The sequence below is a fragment of the Bos indicus genome, chromosome 23 (assembly GCF_029378745.1).
Source record: "Bos indicus isolate NIAB-ARS_2022 breed Sahiwal x Tharparkar chromosome 23, NIAB-ARS_B.indTharparkar_mat_pri_1.0, whole genome shotgun sequence".
Lineage (NCBI taxonomy): Eukaryota > Metazoa > Chordata > Mammalia > Artiodactyla > Bovidae > Bos > Bos indicus.
In genome coordinates this window covers 13917069-13940282 of record NC_091782.1, presented here as the reverse complement: position 1 = coordinate 13940282, position 23214 = coordinate 13917069, and the positions used below count along the sequence as shown (strand labels likewise).

The following is a 23214-nucleotide window of genomic DNA, read 5'->3' as shown; positions in this document are numbered from 1 at the left end:
GGTTAAATCAGTATATCAGATAGGTTTTTAGGCTCCTTATTTTCAGTGCTTATCTATATCAACATCTCTCATTTAGCGCCCTGAGTACTGAGTCTCTAGGAAGCTTCTCGGTGGGCAATGTGCTGTCACAACTTCCTGGGGGAATTTAGCACATTCAGTATAACTCCATTGGGAGAGGGGCCTTGAAAGTTTGCGTCTAGTTTCCCCCAGACTTTGCCATATGTACTTTTTCAAAACCTTTGCTGATTTTGCTTTTTTTTTTTTGCTGTAATAAATCACAGTCATGAGTCCATCCATATGCTGAGTCATGAGAGTCATTTCATATGACAGGACAAAACAGTGGTATTAAAATGTGGTGGCAGAGTTCTAAAATACAACTTTAAAAAAATGTACTATAACTTTGTCTTTACAGGTATGGAAATAATCTCATAGAAGTTAGAACACTTGTCAAAGACCACATATGTTGTTAGTAGCAGAATAAGTATTAGCATTAAAGTATAAGAAATATTTCAGTAAATAGTTTTACTCCATGAGCTTTAATTTTTTTTTCTTTATTTATCAAATTTAAATTGATGTTTTAAAAATGCTAACTTTATTGATATGTGGCTTTTAAAACATGTTTTTTTTTAATGGTAAGTGGGTGGCCCCAAGCTGTCACTTCATGGATAAGCTAGGGCATTGGGTGAAAATATTTTCTGCATACAAGCTATAGCACTGGTAACTGGGTTAGCATCATTTGCTTCTTTGCAGTAAGATTAAAAATGGGATCATTTCCTAAATAAATTTTCTTAGCAGAAAATTTGTTTGCAATTTATGTACCTGAGAAGGGATGTTAACCTAGAACAGTAGAGTCTAAATAAATGACTTTTCTAGGCTGAGCATTAGAATCACTTCAGAATAGTGGCCAACTGCATCAGAATTTCTAGTGGGTGGAGCCCAAGCATCTTTGTGTTTTAAGCTCCTCAGTGATTCCTGTTGTGGCAAGCTTCATTGAGAATCACTGGTCTAATTAAAATTATTTCTGTATGCCAATGAAAATTATTATTTTGTTAAAATTTCTTTACTAAGTCTGTTTCATATACACGACAATCTTTGCTTCATGCCTCCAGTTGGAAAAGCATAATTAGAATGTAAATTTAGTAAAAGGAAATTTTGCGTATTAAGTACAAATCTGGAGAACTTACTAAAATAGATATTTATATATGTAGTATTAAAGTTTATTATGTATCAGTTGAGGAATTATAAATTGACCTTTGAGCTAGTTAACCAAGAATCTATCATTGTCCATCAGGAGTCATTAGTTAATCATTTGAGTCTCACGGATAACCTAGATAAAATTTTAAGATAATATACCAGAGAACATATTCATTGGGTATGTACATGGCATCCTTTCTGGTAGAGAAAACATCTATTTTGTTTGGAGTCATGTTGACTATGCCAACATGTTGACTGTTGGATCACAATAAACTGTGGAAAATTCTGAAAGAGATGGGAATATCAGACCACCTGATCTGCCTCTTGAGAAATGTATATGCAGGTCAGGAAGCAACAGTTAGAACTGGACATGGAACAACAGACTGGTTCCAAATAGGAAAAAGAGTTCATCAAGGCTGTATATTGTCATCCAGTACTTTGGCCACCTGATGCGAAGAGTTGACTCATTGGAAAAGACTCATGCTGGGAGGGATTGGGGGCAGGAGGAGAAGGGGACGACAGAGGATGAGATGGCTGGATGGCATCACTGACTCGATGGACGTGAGTCTGAGTGAACTCCAGGAGTTGGTGATGGACAGGGAGGCCTGGTGTGCTGCGATTCATGGGGTCTCAAAGAGTCAGACACGACTGAGCAACTGATCTGATCTGATCATCATTGAACTATTGGATAGTGTTGTGACAGTTCTTGTTGAGGAGAATGGAATTTTGAAATCAGGTACCAGTGAGTTTTAGAATGTCATGACTGACATAGGAAATACTCGTGCTATTTATTTTGAACATTGCTTGGATAACCAAGCCAGAAATCAAAGCAAAGAACAAAAAGAATATGATCCTTTATGTAGAATATAGTCAGTCCTTGATCATTTCTTAGAGCAGGGATGGCAAACTATAATCTGAGGGTTAAATCCAGCCCTTCTCTGTAAATAATTTTATTGGAGCAAAGCCATGTTCATTCATTTACTTGCTGTCTATGGCTACTCATGATAGGGTTGAATGGTTGTGATAGAGGCTATATGGCGGGCAAAGCCTAAAGTACTCTCTGACCCTTTGCAAAAAGTTTGCCAACTTCTATGTTAGACTGTTGTATCACATATTAAGGGATTGAATTTCACATGTTCTGGGGACACTCCTAAATGGATCCTTTTAAGCCAAATTTGGTCCTAAAAACAGAGGTGACTGGAGATGATCCACTCTCTAAGGCTTTCAAATGCAGGTTGCGGTTGAGGGAGAGGGATTTGCCCTGAGAATGAGTATGCTGCTAGCCCTCTGATAGTCCTACCAGGGGCCAGGAGCTTCTTTTACTTCTCTGAAGGTGTTTCCTTGCCTAACTCAGCCTCCGTATTCCTCTACATCACATTCCTTGTTGCTGTCCCCTCGGTTGGGGGTGGGCATGGAGTAGCGGGTAACTGGGGAAACTGGACTGTGAGGGTATTCCACTACAGTCTCTGGAGATAAAGACAATTTTTTCACATAGCTTGTTTTATCTTTTAGTTTTAAAAATATTTTTATGTATTTTTGGCCGTGCTGGGTCTTCGATGCTGTGTGGGCTTTTTTCTAGCTGCAGTGAGTGGGGCTACTCTCCAGTTGTGCTCGGGCTTCTCATTGTGGTGGCTTCTCTTGGTGCAGGGCACAGGCTCTAGGGCACGTGTGCTTCAGGAGTTGTGGTGCTTGGGCTCTAGAGCACAGGCTCAGTAGTCGTGGGCACGGGCTCAAGTTGCCCTGTGGCAAGTGGGATCTTCCAGGACCAGGGATCGAATAAGCGTCTCCCACATTGGCAGGTGGATTCTTTACCTCTAAGCCACCAGGAAAGCATCACATACCGTGTTGACAATGAACCTCCATGTGGACGTGTGAAGGTTAGGAGTGGCTTAACCTTTAATCCTGGTGCAAGCAGAGAATTCAAGAAGGTGTGGAGAGGGTCTAGTGGAGACAGAATATCTGACTCAATTCTAGTTTCAGGTACAACACCTCTGAGCTGTCAACCACATCGTCACCTCAGACACCTGCACGCTAGTGAGGGCTTTCATCCACTTGCTGGGTTACTTACATCTGGGAAGTACTACCTGCAAGTACAGTAGATATTTAAGAATATAACCATTTTTAGCTTTCGAAGATAATTACTCCCCTTTCTAATATGTAAAGCTGTTAATCAAGTTTTAAGCTTTTGATTTTCAGTTGCATTTGTAGGAAAGAAAAGCAAGGAAGTGAGATTAAATGTAATGATGTTGTGATAAACACAGGCTACCTGCTTATCAGGGATAAAAGTTTGAACTGAAGTTACAGTCTTCAGAAAAGTACTGGAGTTTTTCTTTCTTAGAGGGAGATTAGGTGCTTACTACAAGCTTCCATTAATAAATGTCCATTTATTTTTGTGACTTCAGAAGATTACAATCTTTTAATAAAATACTTAAGATGGTTTCAGATCAAAACTTCTGTAATTAATTGAAATTGGATTTAGTTTATTCTTTTTGTGATTTAGGTCTAGATCTATGCCTGAATGAGTTTTCCACTGGGTCTAGCTAGTTATACCACCTTAGTAAATAAAGCTATGCTAAAAGAGGAACTCTTCTGGTTGTTGATTTTCTTTTTCCTGAGATACTGAGAAATAAGGGACCTAAACACAGTTTGAACACAGTTTTCTAGATTGTGATGGATCCAAGTGCTGTTAATGTTTGAAGATCCTGAGTTCTAGTGTGATAAGGTGGTGAGGATAGTGGAGTTAATGGAAATAGGCTGAACTACTTCCCAGAATAGATGGGTTAATAGAGATACCAATGATGATGATAAAATTGCTCTGTTTTGTGATTTTTTAGGAAATACATTTTTACCTGTCTGTGTTTATAGTATGTGGTTTTTGAAGTATACTCCCCGCCTCTCACTAACTCTCATCCCTTCTTTATATAATAGATCAACGACTATCACCTATTCTACAAGATGAGTAACAGCCACCCTCTTCGCCCCTTTACTGCAGTGGGGGAGATTGACCATGTGCACATTTTGTCTGAACATATTGGTGCCTTGTTGATTGGGGAAGAATATGGCGACGTCACATTCGTTGTGGAAAAGAAACGTTTTCCTGCCCACAGGGTAATTTTAGCAGCAAGGTGCCAATATTTTCGGTAAGTGTATATTACTTTTTGAAGATACAAGTCACTTGTAGAAAACACTGGTATTTTCCACTCTATGAAAAATATGTAACAAAACATAACAAATTCTAGCAGTCATTCAGTTGAACATCTATAAGCGTTTCATCTTTGTTGACTTTTTGTTATATTTTTGAAAATACCTTTTCCTTTCAGGAGTCATCATCATAGGGTTGAAAGGCTTCTCAGGCTGGACTGTACCCCATCAACCATTTTCCAGGTTCTCAACAATATTTCTCAGGCTGAGTCTTTTTTTCCCTTACCCTCTCCTCACAGTTTATGACTAATGGAACTTAAACTGATTTATTGGCCGACAGGCCTCTTGTTGTATAGGCAGAATGACCTTTGGACTTGCCAATGAACATGTATACCTCTTAGTTTAAGATGACTGAGGTCCAGGACCTGTATGTAACCAAACAGATCTATCTCTGAGACATGTAATTTGACAACCGCCAAGTAAAGGAAACTTAAATATTTACTCAGATCAAGTTTCATAGTTATATTAGCGCTAAAACTGAACAAAATGTTAATTTATGTAGAAAGCATACTTGTACTTATACGTAGCTATTGTATGTTACTTAGACCCCTAATTTCCAGGGTTATAAATATTAAACAGGTCTAATTACTCTCTGTGTTACCTACTGTTAGTTAATAGGGAATCATTACTGAATTATTGACTAATAATATATCCTTGAAAAAATCTGTAGAGTCCATATCCGTGAAATCATGGATTTGCCTGTGAAACTTGATATCTAAAAATTGAGATGTGGAAGGCATGAAGAAAATTTCACTTACCTTCTAGTGAAAACTACAGTCTGATATTATTATGATTATAATTAATTGAGAAGCAAAACCTACACCTGGAGTCACACACATTGTAGTAGACTATGTTTCTTGGGAATATTTACTATTTAGATAGAACTCTTACTATAGTGCTTTATAAACATGTTTAGAACATTCTATCTTGTACATATAAAATGCCAACATAGAGGCAGCCAGGAGCTTAGAGACAAGAGGAATTTGTTAAGAGTTCTACCTAACATCTCCTATTGAGGTGAGGCAGCTCGCCTTGGTCTGGTCATTATTTTTACCAGTCTGTCCTCTGTATACTTTTGTTTTCCCTTTTCTTTCTTCCATTTGTTACTGTTAAAGTGTCTTATGAGAGTCCAGTCTTTATTAAGTTAGAACTTTTCAGCCTTAGGTTTAGTATTTATTACTATTATATATCTTTCCTCTTTCAAAAGAATTTGAGACAACTGTATCTGGGTATCTTTTAGGTGATCAGTATATTCTTAAAAGAAATTCAAGTGTCCTTAGACATTTGAAGAGCATGTTGAATGAATGGAATATACTCCCCTCACTTACTGACCTTGTTCTTGCTGTCTCTTTGTGGGTATTGGACCTTTATAATATCTGGTGGCTCACTAGGCTAAACTCAGTCATTACCAATGCCAGTTTAGACTGATTCTCATTGCTGATACTGTTCTTGTGCAAAGGAAGGTTAACTGTTAGCCGTCTGGAGAGGCCTTATGAGTGTGGTCATCAGATCAGATCAGATCAGTCGCTCAGTCGTGTCTGACTCTGCGACCCCATGAATCGCAGCATGCCAGGCCTCCCTGTCCATCACCAGCTCCCGGAGTTCACTCAGACTCACGTCCATCGAGTCAGTGATGCCATCTAGCCATCTCATCCTCTGTCGTCCCCTTCTCCTCTTGCCCCCAGTCCCTCCCAGCATCAGAGTCTTTTCTAATGAGTCAACTCTTCGCATGAGGTGGCCAGAGTACTGGAGTTTCAGCTTCAGCATCATGCCTTCCAAAGAAATCCCAGGGCTGATCTCCTTCAGAATGGACTGGTTGGATCTCCTTGCAGTCCAAGGGACTCTCAAGAGTCTTCTCCAACACCACAGTTCAAAAGCATCAATTCTTCGGCGCTCAGCCTTCTTCACAGTCCAACTCTCACATCCATACATGACCACAGGAAAAACCATAGCCTTGACTAGCCGGACCTTTGTTGGCAAAGTAATGTCTCTGCTTTTGAATATGCTATCTAGGTTGGTCATAACTTTCCTTCCAAGGAGTAAGCATCTTTTAATTTCATGGCTGCAGTCACCATCTGCAGTGATTTTGGAGCCCAGAAAAATAAAGTCTGACATTGTTTCCACTGTTTCCCCATCTATTTCCCATGAAGTGATGGGACCGGATGCCATGATCTTAGTTTTCTGAATGTTGAGCTTTAAGCCAACTTTTTCACTCTCCACTTTCACTTTCATCAAGAGGCTTTTGAGTTCCTCTTCACTTTCTGCCATAAGGGTGGTGTCATCTGCATATCTGAGGTTATTGATATTTTTCCCGGCAATCTTGATTCCAGCTTGTGTTTCTTCCAGTCCAGCGTTTCTCATGATGGTACTCTGCATATAAGTTAAATAAACAGGGTGACAATATACAGCCTTGACGTACTCCTTTTCCTATTTGGAACCAGTCTGTTGTTCCATGTCCAGTTCTAACTGTTGCTTCCTGACCTGCATACAAATTTCTCAAGAGGCAGATCATAGAGCCTATCAATTTCCAGATAAGGACAAGCTAACTGTACCAGAGGGAACCTTCCACAATTTGGGGGTTCATATTTAAGACTTCCCAGGAGTCCTTGTCAAAACCACTTTTAAAGCATTGAGAGTTCAAGTAAGTACCATGGATCACACTGGAGTGAGAATAGGTCTTGGCAAGATCTCCCCAGGAAGGTGTTCTTCATTCTGGTAATAGTAACTTTAAGGTCATTGATTGGATGTACTCTGGATTAATGGAAACCTTCACAAGTGTTTTTAGGCAGAGTATAACCCAGTGAAGAAGTATGCTCAAAATGTTCATGAATCTTTTGGTGGGTAGTTTCAGCTGTTTCTTTGAGGCAAACAAGAATGTCCTGTCCTGCTTGTCCGGGGGAGGGTGGGAGGAGTTCTAGGCAAGTGTGAGGGGACACTTTGAAATGCTAATCCTGCCCTGAGAATCACAGGAGTTGAGGGGGTCTCTCTTTGCTCCTTATTCTCTTGCTCTCTCTTTTTCACATTTTCTTTCTCACCCATTTCATTACTCTTCCTTTTCTGCACTCTTTCTTTGTTCTTTGCTGATGGACTGGAAGCTTTAATTGGTTCATATTATTTCCCCTAGAGTAATAGAGGTAGAAGTTCAAATTTATTACCTGACTGGATTGTCTGCTTTTTTATTATTTAGATGAACAGATAAACAATAATGTGGGGATTTTGTTTTAATCTGAAAAATACTGAAAGACAAAATAGAAAAGTCAGATCATCTGTAATCCCATCATGAATTTCATTTTTAATTTATAAACTGACAAATGAAGACCCTTTCCTCCCAGACATCTTTTTCCATTCCCTAGAGACAACCACTGTTAACAGTTTAATATGTATTTCTTCTCAATATAAATAGATGTATCTATATATACCTTTGTGCATACAAATCTAAGTATGTGGTATACACTTTTTTCCTATGCTACACATAAGGATTGCAACCTGACTTACCGACTATATCTTTCCAAGACAGTATATATTATTCTCCCTTGATCTTTCTAATGGCTGCATAGAATGTATATATCATAGTTTTTTCCAACCATGTTCCACTTAATGGACATTTAAGATTTTTTCCATTGTTTCAAGATATCTTGTTATACATTTATCTTTATCTTGCTGTGTTATTGAATCCTAAAAGTGAGATTACTCAGCTAAAGGGTATGCACATTTTAGATTTGAATAGATATTACTTAAATTCTTTTCCAAAAAGGGGTCTTCATTTATACTCTTAAAATAGTGCACGAGAAAACCTCTTTCCCCCCTAGAGTAATAAAGGTAGAAATTCAAATTTATTACCTGACTGGATTGTCTGGTTTTTTTTTTATTATTTAGATGAACAGATAAGCAATAATGTGGGGATTTTGTTTTAATCTTAAAAATACTGAAAGTATTAACAGGTTTCTAATTTCTGCCAGTCTGACGGGAAGAATAGCGCCTGATTATATTTAATTGTTTTCATCTGATTATATCTTTTCCTATGGAGCTTTACTTTTTTAAACTACCTTCTTGACCTTTAACAGGTTTATATTGATTTCACTGTTCCTCTCAAAAGAGCACTTTCATTTTTCTAATTAATAAATGTTTATTTTATTTCTTGAGCTCTTAAGATTATTCATTAGTTGTGTATAGAATTAATTCAAAATAGTTTTAAAATTATTTCTCTTGCTTTAGAGCTCTATTTTAAGTGATTACTATGTATTTCTTCACCTGAATGTTTGTCACTAAACACATTTATGTTTTTTTATTATGTTGATAACCTTTATTTCATAATTTTGTAGCAAATCCTACTTGAAGTTTTCCTTATGCGTTTCTCCTCTGATGTGCAGAGCATTACTGTATGGTGGAATGCGAGAATCTCAGCCTGAAGCCGAAATCCCTCTTGAAGACACCACTGCAGAAGCATTCACAATGCTGCTTAAATACATCTACACTGGGCGGGCGACGCTGACAGATGAGAAGGAGGAGGTGCTGCTGGACTTTTTGAGCCTGGCTCATAAATACGGATTTCCGGAGCTGGAGGATTCCACCTCTGAGTACCTCTGCACCATACTTAACATTCAGAACGTCTGTATGACTTTTGATGTTGCCAGTCTCTACTCACTTCCCAAGTTAACTTGCATGTGCTGCATGTTTATGGACAGAAATGCTCAGGAGGTACTCTCAAGCGAAGGCTTCCTCTCCCTTTCTAAGGTGTGTCATTGTCTCCAAGTAATTTACAGGCAATATGCATTGTTTTATTTATATCTATAGAGAAGAAATATAGCAGTGAACTAAGAATAAAAAGAAAAGCTATTAGTGTGGAAGAGGTGGTCTGTCTAGCCATCTGCTTCTGACTGCTGAGACTCTAGATCACATAAGAGGGAGGCAGATCGCTGCTGCTTTCTTTTAAGGTTCTTCTGGTAAGTTCTGTGTGCAAGAGACTGCCGCTGGGTGGTGGTTCTCAGTGTAATGATGTCAAATTGACTATCTTTTGGTGTTGCATACTGTTTTTTGGTTTTGTATCAGTATTTCTCTGACAGAGAGTGCAACTGATGATTCCTTATTTATGAGGGGGGAAGTTCATAAAGGAGATAATGATGTATTGTTGTTCAGTTGCTGAGTCATGTCTGACTCTTTGTGACCCCATGAACTGCAGCACGCCAGGCTTACCTGTCCTTCACTGTCTCCTGCAATTTGCACAGACTCATGTCCATTGGGAGAAGGCAATGGCACCCCATTCCAGTACTCTTGCCTGGAAAATCCCATGGACGGAGGAGCCTGGTAGGCTGCAGTCCATGGGATCGCTAAGAGTCGGACACGACTGAGTGACTTCCCTTTCACTTTTCACTTTCCTGCATTGGAGAAGGAAATGGCAACCCACTCCAGTGTTCTTGCCTGGAGAATCCCAGGGATGGGGGAGGCTGGTGGGCCGCCGTCTATGGGGTCGCACGCAACCCACTCCAGTGTTCTTGCCTGGAGAATCCCAGGGATGGGGGAGGCTGGTGGGCTGCCGTCTATGGGGTCGCACAGAGTCGGACACGACTGAAGTGACTTAGCAGCATGTCCATTGACATGAGTGATGCCATCCAACCATGTTGTTTCCTTTTCCTCCTTCCCTTCATCTTTCTCAGTATCAGGGTCTTTTCTAATGAGTTGGCTCTTGGCATCACGTGGCCGAAGTATTGGAGGTTCAGCATCAGGCCTTCCAATGAATATTCAGGGTTGGTTTCCTTTAGGATTGACTGGTTTGATCTTGCAGTCCAAGGGACTCTCAAGAATCTTCTCTAGCACCACAGTTCAAAAGCATCAATTCTTTAGTGCTCAGCCTTCTTATGGTCTTTAAGTCACTGTTTTTTGTTTGTTTGTTTTCCTCTTTTGGCCCAGAATTCACTATTGTGCAATGTTTTATTTATTTATTTTTTAATTTTATTTTATTTTTAAACTTTACATAATTGTATTAGTTTTGCCAAATATCAAAATGAATCCGCCACAGGTATATATGTGCAATGTTTTATACCATATAATAGCTAGAGTAAAACTTTTTCCCCAGTCTTCCTTTGAACCCTGGTGGTTGTCTTTCCTTTCCCTTTCTGTGTCGCTCCTAGAACCTGAATATTTTGAATGGGAAAACCTATTTGGAAAGCTACGCGTCTTGTTCTGTGTGTAACTATGATTTTTACTTAGTTTTTAGAGGCAAGGATCATATAGAGTTACACCAGTGTTGCTGGAAGTCATTTTAGGAATATGAGAACCGAAAGTATGGTAGAGCAGTAATACTGTGGAACAAAAGATTTTGAATTTTAAATAGTTAGATGTATCTTACTGACTTAGAGAAGTAAATTCTGCTAAAGAATGTGTACAGAGCAACAGCTTCTCACATTGCCATTTTTCTTGTTATTTTATTAAAGATAGGTGCACATGTGTTGAGAAGACTAGGTACAAGATGCCTATAGCTGTTCACACAGCCATAATGGGCAAGAGTATATGGCACAAAGAATAAGGAAAGAAGATGGCCAAGAAGAGTTAATTGCTTAAATATAAGTGATACTTGCAGTTCAGTAAAGTTTTACTTATTGATCATACACATGGTTGAGCTCCATAATAACTGGAATTTTTCCTTTTTATCCTTTTCAGACAGCACTTTTAAACATCGTATTAAGAGATTCATTTGCAGCTCCTGAAAAAGATATTTTCCTAGCCTTGTTAAATTGGTGTAAGCATAATTCAAATGAGAATCATGCTGAAATCATGCAGGCTGTGCGTTTGCCTCTGATGAGCCTCACTGAACTTCTGAATGTCGTGAGGCCTTCGGGACTGTTGTCTCCTGATGCCATCCTGGATGCTATTAAAGTTCGATCAGAGAGCCGGGACATGGACCTCAATTATAGAGGCATGCTCAGTAAGTACCTGTTTATGCCAATCTCACCAAAAAGTTTTGTTTGTATCCTATGACAGTCTCAGCGACAAAACTCTAGCTACCAAATCGTAGTTCAGGTGTACATGTGTCAGTCTAAGAACATAGCGCTCTGCTTCCTGTGGATTGCCTTTCCTGTCCTTCTCCTGCTAACTCCTCCTAATATTGCTTAGCCTTTGTAGACCACAAAATATGTATTTCTTGCCATTTCTGGACAAACTTCTCTAGTGCTCCCTAGAATGTCAAAAATTTTATACTTTTTGTGAGAAGTTTCTTCTCATGTTAAGATCTTTCCTTCTTTCCTCCATCAAATCAGTACCGAATACATGCTATATACTTATTATTTCAGGTACCACAAACATGGAGATTCTAAATATTAATAACAGTAATAATGGCTAACATTTATATAGCATTTCCAATACTTACATGGTGTTTTTCTTAAAAATAATAGCAGTGAACACAACATTTAAAACAAACATTTCTCAACATTCAACACACTTGAGTAGTCTGTAGCAGATGCTTGATAAATTAATGCAAGAAGAACTAACTAGAAGCAGTGGAAACATATTACTGCTTTATGGAAGGCAGTCAAAGCTGGTGATAAAAGATTTGAAACTTGGGCTAGAGTATAGAGAAAGAAGTGAAAATCTAAAGTCTGAGACTTGGAGAAGACCTTTGGCCAGGGGTCCAAAGGTAGAGAAGGAAGAATTAAAGGTAGGAAGAAAACTGGGGTAGAGTTACAGAACAGAGAGCGTTTCTAGGGAGAAGGGTGGTCAGTGGTATCTGGTGGTGCTGGGAGGACAAGAAGAAGAAGAATTGAAAGAAAATTTTTGGATATCAATTGTGTGGATATAAATTGGTAGTAGTCTGGACAGAAGCTTAACTGTACAGAGAATTTACTATATTGAAAATATAGTAAATACCATGTATGACGGACCCGGTGTGTATGTTGGAGTAAAGGGAGTAGAGAAATAGTATGGTAGCTAGAGGGAACAGGCCAGGAAAGATCGCGTAAGAAATTAGAGGTGCTGGAAAATGGTACTGGTTAAGGGTCAGCCTTTGATAAAGGGTGGGAGGAGGGAGAGGGGAGAAGTAACAAGTGGAGTAATATAGTTTTAGCCTTTGTAAATCTTCGTTGTTGGATCCTTTCTTACATAAGCTCCTTTTTCCCCCTTCTTGTCCTAGTTTTGACTGAGGTGTTGATAGGACCCCAGGCCCAGTTTCATTATTGCCGCAGGTAGACTTGGGACATGGCTGCAGAAGTGAGGAGATGCTTTGGGCGTTTCATGTAGTTTCTGGAAGCCTGGAATTGACCAGCTGGTCAATATAGGTGTCAGACCTGGGTTACAACAGGCCCATGAAATTACCAAGAAAGGGGGTGATCAACCAGTTGAGGAGCGTTCAGTTTCAAAATGATATACTGCTTATAAATGTTAAATTCTTCATTTTGGAATAATTCAGTGGGAGCTCAAGGAGGAGATTATACAAAGGCTTAGGAATCTTCTAACTTATAAACTTGAAAAATGACTAAGTAGCAGACTTTTTTTCTGACTTTTTCATTATATGAATAGTAAAATTAATAATAGAAATACTGAGCATTTCACTTTCCTCTCAGACCCTAAAATATAGGATAGTTATTTTCTAAGTAAATGTTATTCAAACATTCATATTATTTTTTAAAAATCCAGTTTCTTCACTGTTTGGTGAAAAGAGGTCTAAAAATTCAGATTTGTTCCTGAGCTGATGGTCCAGAAAGACAGTTCTGCTTGTTTTGAAATCATTGTTGAGATTTGTTTGTTTCTTTGTTCTTCCCTGGGTATAGGTTTGGAGTCTTCGGGGACTTCCCATGAAACATTGAGAGGTTCTATCCTGGGACTAGGGAATTAGTATCTAGGGGCACAAATACTAACTCCTTTTTAGTTCATTAATATTGGTTACTGCATGGTTTAATGCTTACAGTTACATATCAAATTAAAGCAATTTCCACCCACCCCTTAAAAAAAAAGAGGATCCAAAGGATTTTTTTTTAACTTACCAGGGGTCTGTCTTTTTGAGAATGTGCTATAGATGTAGTTGTGTTCATATATAATGATGAGCATCAGTCTATATATCTGCAGAAAGGAAATTAACTTTCTAATTAATTTTTTTCCTTAGAATATTTAAACTACTTGTGCTCAGACCATTCCTTAAGTTTTGTCCTAGCTGTGGAACTGTTTCTTCCTCGAAAGTTAGTGCTTTTTCTCTTCCGACTGAGTTATACTTTGTGTATCTCAGGTTTTAGGCTTTGGGAAACAGAACAGTAATTTCTTGTTTCTTCATGCTTATAACACATAGCACATCACAACTTCTGTCCTTAAGATGTTTTTTATTGGCTAAAAGTCGATGTGCTTTCTTGGCCTGCTAATTTATAGTATAGGTTTATGTTTGGGTGTGTGTGTGTTTAAATCTGTGCTGTAGGTACGTGGTACCACACACCTATTCCCATAGTTTTGAATAACTAGACTGAGGGGGCTTGCTACTGTGAAACTAATTGCTGCTTTTCTTACCTACATTCTTACTCAGAGTGAGCTTCTTGAGGACTGTAATTATATTTTTCCTCCTGTCTTTTCCCAGCACCTAGCACAGTGTCTGAATCTAGACTTTTCCAAATTAATGAATGACTGAATCCATCAGTTGTTTCTAAACTAGAATTTAAAATTTGTCTCATCTATCACATAAAGACAGTAATAACAATGAAACGTTAATATTTTGAAAATTCTTTGACTCTGTTAGTATTGCCTTCCCAATTGTAGTTTTCAGTATCTTCGTCTGTAAACTAGGGGTTCACGAGTCATCTACTGAGGTTCCTCCACAGATGCATTTCATGTCTGATATGCAGTCTTGTCTCCAATAGATGGTGCGCTGCTGGAGGGCTGTGGGGCTGAGTCCAGCACAGTGAATAGCACACAGAAAGCAGCTTAGAAATTTATTTTTCCTTTAAATTAATTGGACTATGATTCCTTTCAGTTCTTGAGTGTTTTCATTCTGTGATCTTTGTAAGTAACTTGCCTAGAGTTAGAGGGAAATCATGCCTGAGCTAGAACCAAAGTGCTCATCTGACTCATGAGGCTAGTACTCGTTGACAGGCTCCTGCCTGGGTTATTTTCTGTTTCTGTTTTGTGGTGTGTTTGAATATAAGTACTGTTAGATGTGGAGACAGGCCTGCAGGAAGTGCAGATAATGAGGAAGGTTAAGGTAAGGAATGATCAGGAAAGTCATCTGTAATGCTTCGCTTGCTGGCAGGGAGGGTCCATACATTCTTCCAGGAAGTCAAGTTGGGGAGTAGAGTATGATTTAGGGGACAGAACTGGGTAAAGAGATTGCAGGGGGAAGAGAAGTAAATGTGGATCCAAATGATCCATCAAGGGTTAACAGCCATCTCAGCCTAGATGCAACAGAGAGTTCAATAAAGGATAGTTAAGAACATGAAGCAGTTAAAGAAAAACACACAAGATAATTAACCCAGCACCATTCAGATTTTGGCACTGTGTAGCTAGGGGCTGGTCCTGCTCCATTTCTTCTTAGTTTTTCTTTCTAATAATTGGCTTTTTTTCTGCCTAACTGTGGAACTTTAGAGTTTCATTTTCTTTCCTTAGTATTTGTAAAATGCATCAAAAATCAGAAATGTAAAGGTAACAATTATTGTTGTCTACTGTCTTATTTAATCTCTACCACCCTATTTTTTTGAGAGCTCTTTTATCTACTGATAGACAGATAATAGACAGTATTTGTGGCTTGAATTATTTTGTTATGACTTCAACTTTTTTTGGTGATCATTTTCCCTTTTAAATTCATCATTTAACCATGGATTCTGGGGAAAAAAATAATTGGAGTTGTATTTTTAATCCTGTGAGACACTTGGATTATAGTTACCATGAGAGAATTTCCATTTTTGTAAATGTTCCCAATTTTGAAGGGAAAGATACTCACAGGGAATCTATATCAAGAAAGTTAGATAAGTTCTCAAGTCCTCTTGAAATAAACTTCAAAAGAGAACTTAGAATTGTGGTCGAAATTTTATTTCCATTTTAGACATTCAGCTACGGTCACTCAAAACTCTTGTGCCTCATATGTTATTCTTTGCTTGATAAATTTTAGAAGTGAAAAAGCTTATGTTTAGAGAAAATCGAAGGATAGCAGCAGGCTCTACATCTGAAAGCTTGAGTGACCCTTCTTTGTCTTGGTCTTGACTAGTGGTGTCAGAGCTGGAGGATATGCTTCCAGTGGTCAGCCGCAGCAGACTTTGAACACCCACATTCTGTACCCAGCAGTAAGGGAACAAAAGTTTGTTTTTACCAAGTAATGACACATCACTGATAACCTGAAAATCACAAATTTGAAGCCTTTTTTTGCTTGCTTTATAAAATGCTTTATCTCAAGATTGGAGGCCTCAACTTCTCTCTGTTTGGTTCACTGAGGGACCCCCAGTGCCTCAATGGTACAGAATGGGTCCTTAGTAAATGTTTTTTGACTAATTAAATGCTTATATTTATGTAGTACCTTAGTATATATTTGCAGTATAATTTTTAGCTCTGTGGGTGGGTTGGGTAAAATTACTATTGGTTTTAGATGAGAAAACAGATTCAGAGAGACTAAGAGACCTCATCAAGGATAATAAGTGGTAGAGCCTGAGTCTCAAACTTAGATTTTCTCATTTTAAGTCCAACTTAAAAACAACAACAACAACAAAGTTTTATCAGACTGTTCTTTCTTTTGGGACTTAAGTAACCTTAGAAGGAGGAGCTAGTAAGGGGGGAAAATATGGTCTTCCCATGAGAAACCCTTTACGATGGTAGTAGCAGGGCAGGGGCCCTGGTAACAGACCACCTGTGTTCTAATAACACCTCTGCTCCTTGCTAACTGTATAGCCTTGGGCAACAAAGTCCACCTAACCCTTCTCTGTCTCCACTTCCCCATCTGCGAAATGAATGTAATAGGAGTCCTACACTCAAAGGATTACTATGAGAACTAGGTCAAAGGAATTGATAACATTTGTTAGATAACAAAAAATAAATGTGAACACTATGTGTGATTTCCATGAGCTAATAGAACGTTTTTGTTGTTCAGTCATTAAGTTGTGTCCAACTCTTTGTGACCCCATGGATTGCAGCATACCAGGCTCCTCTGTCCTCCACTAATAGAATTTAGTAAGTTATAAACTGAAACTGTCTCTTGGACAGGGAGATCAAACCAGTCAATACTAAGGGAGCTCAACCCTGAATATTCACTGGAAAGACTGATGCTGAAGCTCCAGTATTTTGGTCATCTGATGCAAACAGATGACTCCTTGGAACAGTCCCTGATGCTGGGAAAGATTGAGGACAGAAGGAGAAGAGGGCATTAGAGGATGAGATGGCTGGATGGCAGCACCGATGCAATGAACATGAACTTGGGCAAACTCATGGTGAGGGACAGGGAGGCCTGGCATGCTGCAGTCCATGGGGTCACAGAGAGTCAGACACGACTGGGCGACTGAACAACAACAAACTGAAACTGAGCACATAAGCCTCTGGTGGTAAGAAGTTGATCATGACTAGGTTTTATTTTCATTTGGTTTGGTTTCTGAGTTGCCTTAGTCTTTTGCAGGTTAACTAAATTTAACCCAAACCCTATTTTTCAGCTGCATTTTTTATCAGCTGGAGCCACTCTCTTGACCTGTCTTCATTTGAAAAAAAAAGTTTTTAAATCTGCATTTTCCTAGAAATCTGCAATGATAAATTGCTCCTTTTCCCTGAGAGCCTAATTATAGCTCATACTTTTACCTAGTCAGATATGTATATTCTGTGAGAATTCAGCATTTATTTATACCATCTGTAAACTTGGCCAGTGCTCTTATTGTGTGCTTTTTTACACATGTTTTGTAAAAATAATGGCAGTTTTGTAAAAATATTGGCAGATTTTTAAGTTTAGTCTGTGCTTTGCAAAGCTCTTTTCATTTAATTCTTAAACCAGAACACCTGTGGAATAGATGATGCCCTATTGAGAAACCGAAGTTCAGAGAATGTAACTTCCCCAAAGTGACACATGTGGTTAAAGGTGGCAGCATTATTTAAACCCTGACTTCAAAGCTCAAGATCTTAACATCTATTTTATGTTGCCTATTATGACTCCATGGAGAGAGTGTCAGTATTAGAATGTTAGTACCTGGAAGACAAGTTTCCAGATCTGTGAAGCAAAATTCGCATAGAGAACTTCAGAGTCTTAGGAACAATTGACTCTTAGTACATCTAGTGTTGGAGAGGGGAAGAGGAGGGTTAGTTATAATCATAATATTAATTTTGATGACAGACTGAATTTTTATTTTTACAAGTGTATCTTCTTTTAAACATATTCTTGTTTTTTAAATAATTGATTCAGCACGTCCTTGTATGACCAACAGCTCTGCTGTATTGGAAATTTTCTCTGTTTTGTCAGAAATTGGACCTATCTGCTTTTATATTTTGTGCTCAGCCCAGGTGGCAGGTATAGGTCATTTCACATGCTATTTTTGTCAAGTAGATATTAAAGCTTCTAATAGAATGAATTCAGAGCTGATTTGTTTGTCCTAGAACATAATTTTTCCTAGTATTTACCACTTTTTCTTAGTCATAACTAGTCCCAGGCACTTAGTGGCTACAGTGGTGTCATTAAATTTCAACTGTGATGGTATCTTACACCTCACAGACATTCCATATCTCCTCTCTCTCATTAAATGCATATACTCGAATCATCTAGAATTTTAATCTTTCCCCCCAAAAAAGGAAAATTTAATAAGTAACTGTTAACCTTGCTTTTTCTATTTTTCACTTAGTACCAGAAGAAAACATTGCAACTATGAAGTATGGAGCCCAGGTTGTGAAAGGGGAGCTGAAGTCTGCCTTATTAGATGGTGACACTCAGAATTATGATTTGGATCATGGATTTTCTAGGCACCCAATTGATGATGACTGTCGTTCTGGCATTGAGATTAAGCTAGGTCAGCCGTCCATTATCAATCATATACGGATCCTCCTGTGGGACCGAGATAGCCGGTAAGTCATTAGCATGACTTGGAGAGATACTGACATGTTTGACTGAGATGGCCTAATTTTGTGGTCATCAGCTTTGGTTTTACAAATTTGATGTTTTATATCCTTGTCATCATTTTACTGTTTCTCTTGAAGTTCAGTTTTAGGGAAAGAATTAAGTACATTTCTTTAAAACAACATTTTTTGTTTCTTTTCTGCATATGAAAGTAATGAACACGTGTTTATTGTGGAAAACATAGAAAATACAGAAAAGCACAAAGAAAATAAAAATTACTAGCAATCTCACTGCCTATTATTAATCTTTGTACTAGTCTAACTAGCATTTTTTTAATGCAGTGATATAAACACACATAAGCACAGACAAAACAGAAACCTGTAAAACCACACATAGTTTTATAAAATAAAGGTCAGATATACAAAAATTAACTTTGCTTTTTAATAAAAACATTGTGAATATTCTATGCTTTTAAAATGTTACTTAGATCCTTCTAGACAAGGCAGTTGAGGAGGAGGGAGCGATTGAAGGGAGGATTCACTTGGCGTGCACTGTGCCCCTCGGGAATGTTATTGCGCGTGGAACGGCTGCTTTTGGAAGGCTATTGCCCAGAAGAAAAGATGTTTGGTCTTCACAAGCCAAAGATGTACCGAAGTATAGAGGGCTGCTGTATTTGCAGAGCTAAATCCTCCAGTTCTCGATTCACTGACAGTAAACGCTATGAAAAGGATTTCCAGAGCTGTTTTGGGTTACATGAGACTCATTCAGGAGATATCTGTAATGCCTGTGTCCTGCTTGTGAAAAGATGGAAGAAATTGCCAGCAGGATCAAAAAAAAACTGGAATCATGTGGTAGATGCAAGGGCAGGACCCAGTCTAAAGACTACACTGAAACCAAAGAAAGTGAAAACTCTATCTGGAAACAGGATAAAAAGTAACCAGATCAGTAAACTGCAGAAGGAATTTAAGCGCCACAATTCTGATGCTCACAGTACAACCTCAAGTGCCTCTCCAGCTCAGTCTCCCTGTTACAGTAACCAGTCAGATGATGGCTCAGATACAGAGATGGCTTCTGGCTCCAACAGAACGCCAGTGTTTTCCTTTTTAGATCTCACATACTGGAAAAGACAGAAAATATGCTGTGGCATTATCTATAAAGGCCGCTTTGGGGAAGTCCTCATCGACACACATCTATTCAAGCCTTGCTGCAGCAATAAGAAAGCAGCTGCTGAGAAGCCGGAGGAGCAGGGGCCAGAGCCTCTGCCTATCTCCACTCAGGAGTGGTGACTAAGCTTTATGCAGAAGGGGAGCAAAAACGATTTAAATTTTGGAAAACAAAGCAACAAAATGACCCTCCTATTTTTAATTTGGATACCTGCTATTCTGCCAAAAGATGGATTTGTAGAATAGTTTCGAATGGGTTATTTTTCCTCCAGTTCCACAAACTCTGAAGCCAGTGAAGCTTACTACGAGATAAAAAAGAAGTGTACATAATATTTAAGATGCTGAGTATTTCATAGGAAAGCTGAATGCTGCTGTAAAGTGCTCTTTAAGTCTTTTTTAAAAATCCCCTTCTAATGAATGAAATTAGGGGAATTTTCAGGGGACAGAGATGGGATTTGTTGTATGATAAACGTATGTAGTTTTAGTCTTTCTATTTTGAGAAGCAGTGGTTGGGGCATTTTTTAAGATGGCTGGCTACACTTGTTTTCCTTCATTATAATAAATTTGTCATAACTCAGTAAACATGGACTTGCCCCTAGAGGTGGTGGTTAATAACTGAAATATTAAGGTCTTGCCAAGGTTCTGGTGATTCAAACCTGTACTACTGAATATTAAGCAGGACAGACAGCTCTCTGGTGTGAGTATCTTGAAGGAGTAATTTCTAATATGCAGAGGTAACTTGACTGTATTTGTTGCATCCTGTGTCACCTCCCTCCATATTGGTATTTGATACAGATTTTAATTTATATGAAACTTAAAAAGCAGAATCAAAACTTAAAGCAGAATCAAAGTTCCTCTTGGGGAAATGTCAAGTCTTTAGGATAAGCAATCCTACATGAATAGTACCAAAGCATTACCACTTGGTAGAGAACATTCTCTATTAAAAATGTTATATTATCTGAAAAATAACAATGTGCAAGTCTTTGGATGGCACATGAGAAAAACAAAGGTTAATGCTTCTTGGGGCACATTTCTTAGAGGGCTTGCAAGCGTGTAAATAATTTGTTTATGTTACGTGACTGGTGACTTCACTGAAAATCTGCACAATTCAGTTTTAGCTCTGGATTACTTCAGTTGACCTTTGTGAAGGTTTTATCTATGTAGAATGGTTGTTTGACTTGTTTTAACCTGTTAGGGTTTTGGGATTTTGGGTTTTTTTTTTTCATTCTATATTAAAGTAAAATTCTACTAAAAGAAAAGAGGTGTGTGTGAATGCTGAGTGGGTTGGTTTTGGTTTGGCTTCCTTTAGTCAGGCTTTCTGAACATTGAGGTATTAGATGATACATCCTAAATGTGGAGCTCTTCCATTCTGAAACCTTCATTAAAAGCCTTTTACTTGAACCCAAACCAAAGTACTATCTATTGCCTCTTTTCTAAAAGTACAGGAAAAATATATCACCTGTTTTCATAACGAGGAAGCATCGTTTGCCTCCCTGGTAAAACATGACTCAGTACTTATTTTTAAAACTGGATTTTAAAGATTGGATAGTATACATAACAAGAGAGTGAGCCACTTTTTATGGGCACCCTATAGTTTTATAGTTCTTAATCAAAACTTAAAGTTTTCTATTTCTTCCTTTGGGAAAAAACTACAAGCCACCATATGCACAGACTACACAGTGAGTTGGCTCAGTGCTCCCGCAGACTTTGAGGTGTATTACAAGAACCCCAGCCATTATCATCTTCCTCCTGAGTTATTTTGAAATTTTGTTTTGTACATTTTGGCTGCAGTATAGGTGGTAGAATATACTATAATATGGATCATCTCTACTTCTGTATTTATTTATTTATTACTAGACCTCAACCACAGTCTTCTTTCCCCCTTCCACCTCTCTTTGCCTGTAGGATGTACTGTATGTAGTCATGCACTTTGTATTAATATATTAGAAATCTACAAATCTGTTTTGTACTTTTTATACTGTTGGATACTTATAATCAAAACTTTTACTAGGGTATTGAATAAATTTAGTCTTATTAGAAAAAAAAAATGTTACTTAAAAAAAAATTTTTTTTAGGGACTTCCCTGGTTTTCCAGTGGCTAGGACTCTGAGCTCCCAATGCAGGGGACCTGGGTTCAATCTCTGGTCAGGGAACTAGATCCCACATGTTGCCACTATGAGTTGACATGTCACACTGAAGATCCTACATCCTGCAACAGAGATTGAAGACCCTGTTTGCTGCAGCTAAGATCCAGCGCAGCCAAAATAAATACAAAATTTTATTGAAGTATAGTTTATTTACAATATTGTTTTTAATTTCTGCTGTATAGCACAGTGATTCAGTTTTTTATATATATATACACACACACACACACACACACACACGTTTTTTTATATTCTTTTCCATTATGGTTTATCATAGGATATTGAATATAATTCCCTGTGCTATACAGTAGGTCCTTGTTTATCCATGTAAAATGTTACTTTTAATGATTGTTTGGTATTTTCTACCATTTGGGTTACCACTATTTATTTACTTGACTGATTACTTTTAGATATTATAAAAACTTTAAAAATCTATTTTATACTATGGATAAAAAAAAAATTGTCTTTTAGTGTGTATAAATATCATTATCAAAACAAAACTGTGAAAAAGATTTGGTGGGGTCCAGCCTAGAAACCCACCAGTTTCAAAAGTTGACCTTTCTTTCTAGCCACTCTGATTTTCACCCACTGTGGTGTCTGGGTTCAGCCATGATGGCAGAAATACCAGAGCAGTAGGGTGACTAAGAACTGAATGGTCTCCCTCATTACTGCTTACCTTTAACCTACACCCTACATACCTGGATACTGGTGTGCAGTCTCTGAGGCCCTGCTTGTGTTTTTTACGTCTAGGCAAGAAGGGCTTAATAGTAAGGATGATGAAACCCTGCAGATCTTGCTGGTTAATTCATTTTTCTTGTTAGCACCACTGACCACCACACTGGGCTTTCAGGCCATTTGAACCAAGTGTGAGGGAAGCTTTATGAAGGGAGAGCCAGCATTTCCCATGTGTGTGGATGTTGGAGGTTATCTCTTGGTTGTCTGTTCCCTTTATATTAAGAATATATTTCCTGATATGTATCTTATTGGATATAATATGTTTGTTTGGCAAAATGGAACACATTCATGTATTATTTCCATGAGTCTCTGATTAATAATAGTAGTAGGCAGTGTTCTAGAAGTTTTACATATATTCATTCATTTAACTAATGATGAAATTAGTATAAAAATAATAAAAAGGTTAGCACATTTGAAAGTAGTTACCATCATTTCCAAGATGTTAAATATTTATAGGCGACTTTGTTTTACTATGTGCGTTACATTCACAGGGGACTTAACTTTACCATGTACCAGTTGTTATCTCACAGAAGTTGTTATCATTCTAAGCAAAGGTGAAAAATTCAGAATCTTAAGCCAAAAAGATTCTGACATGTGTTGTAAAATTATATCCTACATTGCTGATAACCCAGAGAGGTTCAATAAAAGGTTATAACCAGTTTGAGACTGAGCGATAAAATGAATGGGAGTGAGGGGACAGCAGAAAATGAGGGGATGACACAAAATAAGCTGACCTTTTCTGGTCACAACTGTTGGTTGCAGGCTGACATTTATGGTCACCTAAATCTTCTGAGATTGT

The 23214-nt window shown here is 38.1% G+C and overlaps 1 protein-coding gene and 1 pseudogene across 5 annotated transcripts in view; both read left to right on the top strand.

The window, feature by feature from the left end:
* Positions 1–23214, top strand: part of BTBD9 (BTB domain containing 9) — a 414263-nt gene that overhangs the window by 32490 nt on the left and 358559 nt on the right. For all 5 annotated transcript variants that reach the window (XM_070777439.1, XM_019985625.2, XM_070777438.1 and 2 more), the window contains 4 exons: positions 4123–4334; positions 8766–9129; positions 11053–11317; positions 18162–18381. In XM_070777439.1, coding sequence (XP_070633540.1) covers positions 4150–4334; positions 8766–9129; positions 11053–11317; positions 18162–18381 — 1034 coding nt within the window. In that variant the 5' untranslated portion in view covers positions 4123–4149. The remainder of the gene's footprint in view (positions 1–4122; positions 4335–8765; positions 9130–11052; positions 11318–18161; positions 18382–23214) is intronic.
* Positions 18432–21584, top strand: LOC109576968 (SIN3-HDAC complex-associated factor pseudogene; annotated as a pseudogene).